The following is a 7,500-nucleotide window of genomic DNA, read 5'->3' as shown; positions in this document are numbered from 1 at the left end:
CCTCGTTTGTACTCCTCCCATCGGCTATGTTCACCGTAGGAGTTCTCGAGAACCCTTTGTGACGGGTAGCTGTGAACATGGTGAAGAGACAAAAATAAGTATCGATATATGCAAATCTAAAGGAGCATAAGCCGATTTTATACTGAGGAGGAGGGGGGGGGGAGAGCGTACTAATTTGTTGTGTAGATTAACAAATAGCTGTTGGGTTCTAATTATAGTTTAAGTTTAGTATTCAACATAATACATAGAATAAAACTACTCTTGTATGAACAACAAAAATATTCTGAGATCTTCGTTATTTTTTAAGAAGTACAGAGAATTTTGGAGAGGGGCAACTCATAAAGATATTAAATGGAATAAATCAGGTATATACTGAAAATGACTAAAAAATAAAGCAAATTTCTCTTGATTAATAGTCGAAAGTGCAGGCGAGTAGACTGTTGCATGTGAATAGTGAACTCTGTTTACCTGAGTAAGACAAAGCTTTTTATGTTTAGTTCCCTTCTGAGGATGTATATTTTTCGGTAGATGGAACCAAAATAAATTAAAGAACCCTAGCATCTTCCAATTATAAGTAGCCTTACCTGTACTGTGATGCGATGTTCCTGGCAAACTCCATTGCTTCTGAAGATGCTAGTTTTAGCAGTAGAGGCCTTTTGATTCGTATTAGATTTGCACCATTACTGACCAGAATAAGACCCTTCTTCTCTAAGGTAGGGTTCAATATTTCTTCTAAGTTCTATATAAGTAACATTAAAAACAGGTGACAATCATCGTACTTTATAACTGTACTGCACTATACCGCACTGTACTATACTGCACTGTACTGCACTGTACGGTACGGTACGGTACTGTACTGTACTGTACTGTACTGTACTGTACTGTACTGTACTGTACTGTACTGTACTGCACTGCACTGCACTGCACTGCACTGCACTGCACTGTACTGTACTGTACTGTACTGTACTGTACTGTACTGTACTGTTCTGTACTGTACTGCACTGTACTGTACGTATGTACTGTACTGTACTGTACTCTATTGTACTATACTGTAGTATACTTACTGCACTGTACTGGTACAGTTCTGTTTACGGTGGTGATATCTCACTTAGATAGCCCTTGTATTCGTCAATACGAATACGAGAGCCATCGAAGTAGCACATCAGCACCGTAAACAGACTACAATGTAAGAGGATCAAAACTACAAATATCATTCCGCATTCCTCATCATAAAATTGTTTCCATGGTGTACAATAACAATATAACCCCCACCCCATTTGGTCGTTTGCGCTGTTGGATCGGGAGGTTATCCACCGGTGTTATCCTTCATCTGTAAGTCTGGTGGATTACTATCCTATCATGTAGCGTAAACGCTAATATTGGTGCAATAATATATTTTGATTTTCTCTAACCTGATGTCTTTCAAGGAATCGCCAACTAAAATCTATCGGTATTTGTCTAAACTAATCGGACTTGAAGTAAACTAATCGAGATCTTGGTCTTGAAGTCAGGAATTAACTCACACAGTAGAGTTCATACATGTACGTCCATAAACATAAAAGGTGTCATTCGTTTGCTCCTGCTCACCTTATATAATGTAGTCGACAACATAAACCGTGACCAGCGTATTACAGAAAATAATAACTTTTTAGAACAGAGAAATATGGCAATATTCCGAATGTGTATTTTGGCTCGTAGCCATAGTAACAATACATGTAGTATTGGTGTGAAATGCATGTTTGAAATAAAAAAAGCACTAAGAAAATAATATATAGCTTAATCATATGGGTAAATTCTTCATACACATTAATATGAAGGAGAATGTTTTTAAAATACTCACAAATATTTGCGATGCTTTCAGGACACCAACATCGAGGTAGACTAAGTCCCTTTTACCCATCTTTCTGGTTTGTATCTTCATAAAGGAACTCAATGACATATTGGAAATTAAACTGTCACGATCAATCATAGAGGATGCGTTTGGTGTTGAACTCTCTTTGAGAACAGCATTACCACTCTCATCTAATTCAGCTACTTCCACCTTGGATGAGACAAAAAGAGACCAGAGAATGTTAAACACAAGACAAAAACTGGAATTAAGAATCTGTCGATGTGGTGAAGATGTCAGACTGAACTTTTATCTATCACCTTGCGAGAACAAATCATTCCAAAGTCACCATTAAAGAGCATTTTGTGTGTTTTCCGTTTTTTAAATAGTACGTTTTTCCCATTTTTCGGACCATTCGATTTGCTCACCTTCACCATGTGGTAAAACTAACATGGCTGCGAAAATCTCTGACATGTATTCGTGCCATCGCTGCTTGGTGCCATCGCTACTTCACATGAACATAACATAGATTGACATGATAAATGCACACACAAACTGAATTATCCTATTTTCGACCTCTGATTTCAAGTATGGTGGACAGGTTTCCCTGTGTGTAAAATATGTATTCAGTACTCTAGTACCTCGCCTTTAGCATATGGTCTATCAGCATATTCTAAGTGCATAGCAGACAGCATGTTATTCTTCTGGTCAATGCGGGCTTTTCTTTCATCTGTTCGACGAAGAATAAAATATAAAAGGCAGAAGTAAGTATTCCACATATTATCCAACGTTCGGCCAGTGCATTTGTTTCCTTCTTGTTGCAATGGCCATAAATTTGGTTCGTATATATTGTGTTAACTTAATACACTTGTAATTGAAAGTGAGTACGCGTTATTTACAACTTATATTCTGTAAACAGAATAATGACAGATGTGTAGTGATTTGCGATTAATTAGTTTCATACACGGATTTGTTATATGTTGTTTACATTGGGGTTTTTTTAAGTAGACAAAAATAGTAATTATACCATACACAATAATTATACCAAGTTATTGTCTTTGAACACTGACAAAATATGGATTGTATATACCCTGGTCGATCTATGTCACGACAACCCGTGTCTACGTCACATGGTTCTGCGGTCCTCGAAACATAAGTCAAGACGTTCAAAAACGCAATTAGTTTTCCTGTATGATCATATTATTCCCCAATATTTTTGTTCATCCAGCTGGAAATTACTCGTTACCTAAGACCCCTTAGGTCACTAGTATTTTCCTTGTCTGAATAAAAAAAATATAATCGGGGAATAATATCTAACTAGAAATGATCCAATATTGTTATCACCTCTTAATTTGAAGTCTTCTCGTTTGAACATCTTCTTTTCCATGGTTTGTTCTGTGAGTAGAATGGCTAGGTCTACAATCTCTTCTCTACAGCTATCTTCTTCGTCTACACACACGTCATCCAGAAGGAGATACTTTAGAATTCTGCATCTTCCCTCCATACAGATGTATACTGAGTCATCTTCCATACAATCAGCTGTCACCACACGGTTTGTCTTGAACTAGTTAGACACACAGATATACAACAAATGTATTGAACCCTCGATAACTTTAAGGTTTAAAAGCATTAGTGTTACGTCATCAACTCGACAAGTATCTTAATATCGCATTGCTATATTTTATTGTTCGACATGACAAAAATCTTACTACCACAAGTAAATTTCTTTTGTTTGATGCCACAAAAACCTTAGCAACGTATGTTACATTGCTTTATTTTCTTAGCGCGAATTCGACCTGATTGTTACATGTAAAAGGGATACTGCGCGCTAGTAACACCAGTATAGGTAATTGCCAGTGGACACCTTGATTGTTGATACCGATGAAGTGCATTAATCTTTAGGTTTTGTCAACTGTATATTTACCTCTTGAATCTGACTCTCGGCGCATAGGCTCTTGAGAGACTCAACACTCCAGTATTTGTGAAAAATACTCAAATTCCTGGCGAAATAAAATAGGATGAACAACGCTATTAATTGTACAAACAGAATTTGTAGTGCAAAGGACACCAACAGGACATGCAATGTCGTTTTAAAGAAAAGGTCCAATCATATACTGTGGTTCTAATGATAAAGTACAAGTATGACTAATGATCTACATAATTGTAATTCAATTATCTTTGACTTTGGTATAGCTTTCTGGTTTGACCTGGCAATATCACGAGTTTGTGTATCTTGTCATTTTACCATTCGGAAATGTATAACTATTGTGACTTCCCAATATCCCAAACCTTTGCAGTGTAGCCCAGAGAACACCTATATTACACCTAAAACCTAAAGCAAGTATTGCAAATGACTCGATCTCCATATAGCTGCCATCATGTATATAATGTTGCCATGACTATGCCCCCGTTAAAAAGTTTACTAAACATCCATTCAAATATTATTAAACAGACAAGGAAAATGTTTTCCTTTTCTGTGAAATTACTCGAATATTTTCGAACACAGAAATATTTCGAAAAGCATTTCCACGTTTTGTAATTACTAAGGAATACGATCATACCCGAGAAACTGCACTTTTGTTTCAAGTTCTTGGTCAAATATCCGTGGGCAGATTTCGCTGAAGATTTCTCTATCTACCACTAACAACTCACAGGTGTCTCGACTTGAAATCGTTGCCGTCCTTTTGATGTCTCGAAGTAATGCCAGTTCCTACAGTCAAAGAAAAGACAGGTACTAATATTTTATTTCAGATTTCAGACTGTATCATGTGGCCATCATCATGCATAAAGTGTTCATATCTGCAATAGGCTAATTTATGATTATTATATATACCTCTGTGGCCCGGGTATATCAGGTCCAAATACTGGAACATAGTAAGTTTCGAAACATTGCTTAACTTCCTTCTATCCGCACTATTAGAAGCACTGAATAAGATATTACGATGGAAAATGTCCTTTCGGCAAACTAAGAAACACAAACTAAAGCTACATTGTTGTTGCAAGTGGTACATTACACAAGTGAGTGACAGCAATGCCTTGGTTATATGTGGATGTAATCACATTGTAATCAGCTTGAAGTATACCTAAACACTGAATGAGGTATAGAATGTGCTGTCAATAGAGAAAAACTGGCTATCAGTAAATACCACCCTACTGTGGGCGTAATTACATCAACGTCAATTGATAGCCTTATCAACATGTCGCAGTAATAGTTTTAATTTGTGTCTGTGTCTGTGTCTGTGTCTGTGTCAGTGTCTGTGTCTGTGTCTGTGCCTGTGCCTGTGTCTGTGTCTGTGTTAATGTTTCCCGACGGGTTAACTTCCCATTGTCGCATTTACCATGTGTACAACCTACCCCAAATGAATCCCCTCTTGCAAGTACTGCCTCCGTTTTAGTGAATATCTTGCCAGTTACAGGGTGCCGTTCTTCCGTGTTGACGAATACAGAACCAGAGTAAATAAAATAAAAATTTTGACCAATATGGCCTTTGCGCAGAATAACCCGCCGTGGTTCAATGCTGTAGAAGAAAACAAACATAATAACAATTTGGCAATGGGCAGCTAAAAACACTGTTAATAGGGATGTAAAATAGGTAATTACATATTTGAGATTTTTTAATAAAACAGCTTTGCTATGTTTTTATACTCGGAAAAAAATGTGAAACAACATAGACCCTGTCCGTTTTTATCATTGAATAATTGCAACTCACAACAAAAAAGTTGTCATTTGGTAAACAGCGTGCTGTTGTACCGTGATGTAAACTTGTGTAAATAAACTGGGTAAATATATTAACCACTATATCACATCCAGTCTGTGCATGGAAACGTCGCTTCCCAAATATATACTGCAATAATAGTTTCAAATTGATTACTTGCGATTACTTACATTTCATAGGAAAATGATTTACACATTGCCATTTGTATAGTATGTGTAAACTTATCAAAACTTCTCAACCCTCGGAGTAGTGCGTGTAGTTGACGTAGTTCCCCGTCTGTTCGCTGTAACGTTGGTTTCTGGATAATATCCTTGGCCCAGTTTGGTACCCTTGAAAACTCCTAGAAATGAACAAATGGATGGCAATAATTTCATAAATAGTGAATAACTGCACCTTTTAAAACATATTTCACACATAGTAACACTGGTTATATTGGGGTAGTAAGATAGATAGAAATAATTATCAAATTACCGTAATTGGATATTACACATTCGCTGCTCGACGTGTGTGCGATATTGAAATTCAGTTCGTTGACGTTTGAACATACTAAGTGTTATTTTTATATTAAGAATGTTAACGGACAGGTATCAATCGTCTTTGAACGTATGATCACGTGTATAATCACGTAGCCATGCTAAGCATATACAAGCTTATTTCTAAGTGAATTAGAATTTCAATGCCAGGGTTGGGTGACGTGGTAGTTTTTATGCCAAGATGATGGCTTCCTCACATCTCATTGCTTTTAAACGTCAGCCCACTTTCATTTCTTATCAAATCTCGACTATACATGTATAGGACTAACGGCTTGCTTATACCGTGTCTTTCTCACAATCATTGATACCTTTGGTCCTTTCTGGAACCACGCCTTGTTAAATGCTATTTCCTCGGCTTCTTTGCTGTTATATAGAGTATGGAAGTGTAGTTCTGTAGCGGTTTGTATCGTCTTCTCCAGAGATAACTTTTTCATACGTATCTTGTAGCTGCATAGTAACCATACAAGCCGAATCACTCGCCGAAATTTGCGTCTTGCCTAGATATAGAAAGATAGTACTGCTCAATCAAAGAATACAATTACTTTGCGACAATGTCATATCTTCAGTATAACAGAGAGTGAGTGAGAGAGAGAGAGCGATAGACTTACAGACAGACAGACAGACAGACAGACAGACAGACAGACAGACAGACAGACAGATATGGGAGGGAGGGGAGAGAGGATGGGAGGTAGAAAATGGGGGACAGAGGGCGAAACAGAGAAAGTGACACAGATGGATAGATAGATAGATAGACAGAGTGGGAGGGAGGTGAGGATGAAGAAAGAGAGAGTTTGGAGGAAGAGAGGGAGAGAAAGCTAGAGACAGACAGAGGGAGGAAGGGAGGGCGGGAGGAGGTGGTAGGTAAGACGATTTACCAAAGGACAGAGATCTCCACTGGGAAATCCACTTATGAAAAAATCAATATTCCCACAAAGCTTCAATAACTTTTACTTTACTATACTCCTGTCTCAACTGAATGTCTCTTCAAATATTCAACTTCGTATATAATAGCGGGCTCATAGGAAATTCTTTAGCTACCTATCTCATATTATTAGCGCCACTAACGACGTTATTCGTATATCAATTGCAATATATTGGAGGCAATCTGATAGCCTGTCATTACATTGTATATGTTTGACAGTATGCGTCACCCATGTGTCAGATGTTAAACGATTCCTTGATCTTCCCGCGTTTCATTTGGGAGATGAATGGATAACACGCAATCAAATAGAAAGTCTCGTCCGGTTTTACGCATGAGTTTGACAGGGAGTTAACAACATTCAACTTACATGGCTGATGTCTTCAAGGTGATCAAAATGTTGTGTGATTCAAACTGTGAAGTTAAAGAGTTTTACCGACCTTCCCTTTGTAGCTAAGTAACGTAATCAATGGGCGGAACAGATAATTTAAAAAATAAGAACAAG

The 7,500-nt window shown here is 37.4% G+C and overlaps 1 protein-coding gene across 1 annotated transcript in view; it reads right to left on the bottom strand.

Moving 5' to 3' along the window:
- LOC144434315 (uncharacterized) overlaps positions 1-7,500 on the bottom strand; it is a 17,986-nt gene that overhangs the window by 415 nt on the left and 10,071 nt on the right. Inside the window, exons 2-11 of the mRNA XM_078122766.1 lie at positions 6,385-6,573; positions 5,714-5,883; positions 5,183-5,345; positions 4,390-4,538; positions 3,753-3,828; positions 3,181-3,392; positions 2,470-2,560; positions 1,841-2,041; positions 585-739; positions 1-69 (exon numbers count right to left, since the gene is read on the bottom strand). The exon at positions 1-69 is cut by the window's left edge and continues 415 nt beyond it. Of these exons, the coding sequence (XP_077978892.1) occupies positions 1-69; positions 585-739; positions 1,841-2,041; positions 2,470-2,560; positions 3,181-3,392; positions 3,753-3,828; positions 4,390-4,538; positions 5,183-5,345; positions 5,714-5,883; positions 6,385-6,573 (1,475 nt within the window). The remainder of the gene's footprint in view (positions 70-584; positions 740-1,840; positions 2,042-2,469; positions 2,561-3,180; positions 3,393-3,752; positions 3,829-4,389; positions 4,539-5,182; positions 5,346-5,713; positions 5,884-6,384; positions 6,574-7,500) is intronic.

The sequence above is a fragment of the Glandiceps talaboti genome, chromosome 4 (genome assembly GCF_964340395.1).
Source record: "Glandiceps talaboti chromosome 4, keGlaTala1.1, whole genome shotgun sequence".
Lineage (NCBI taxonomy): Eukaryota > Metazoa > Hemichordata > Enteropneusta > Spengelidae > Glandiceps > Glandiceps talaboti.
This window is presented reverse-complemented; position numbering and strand designations above follow the sequence as displayed.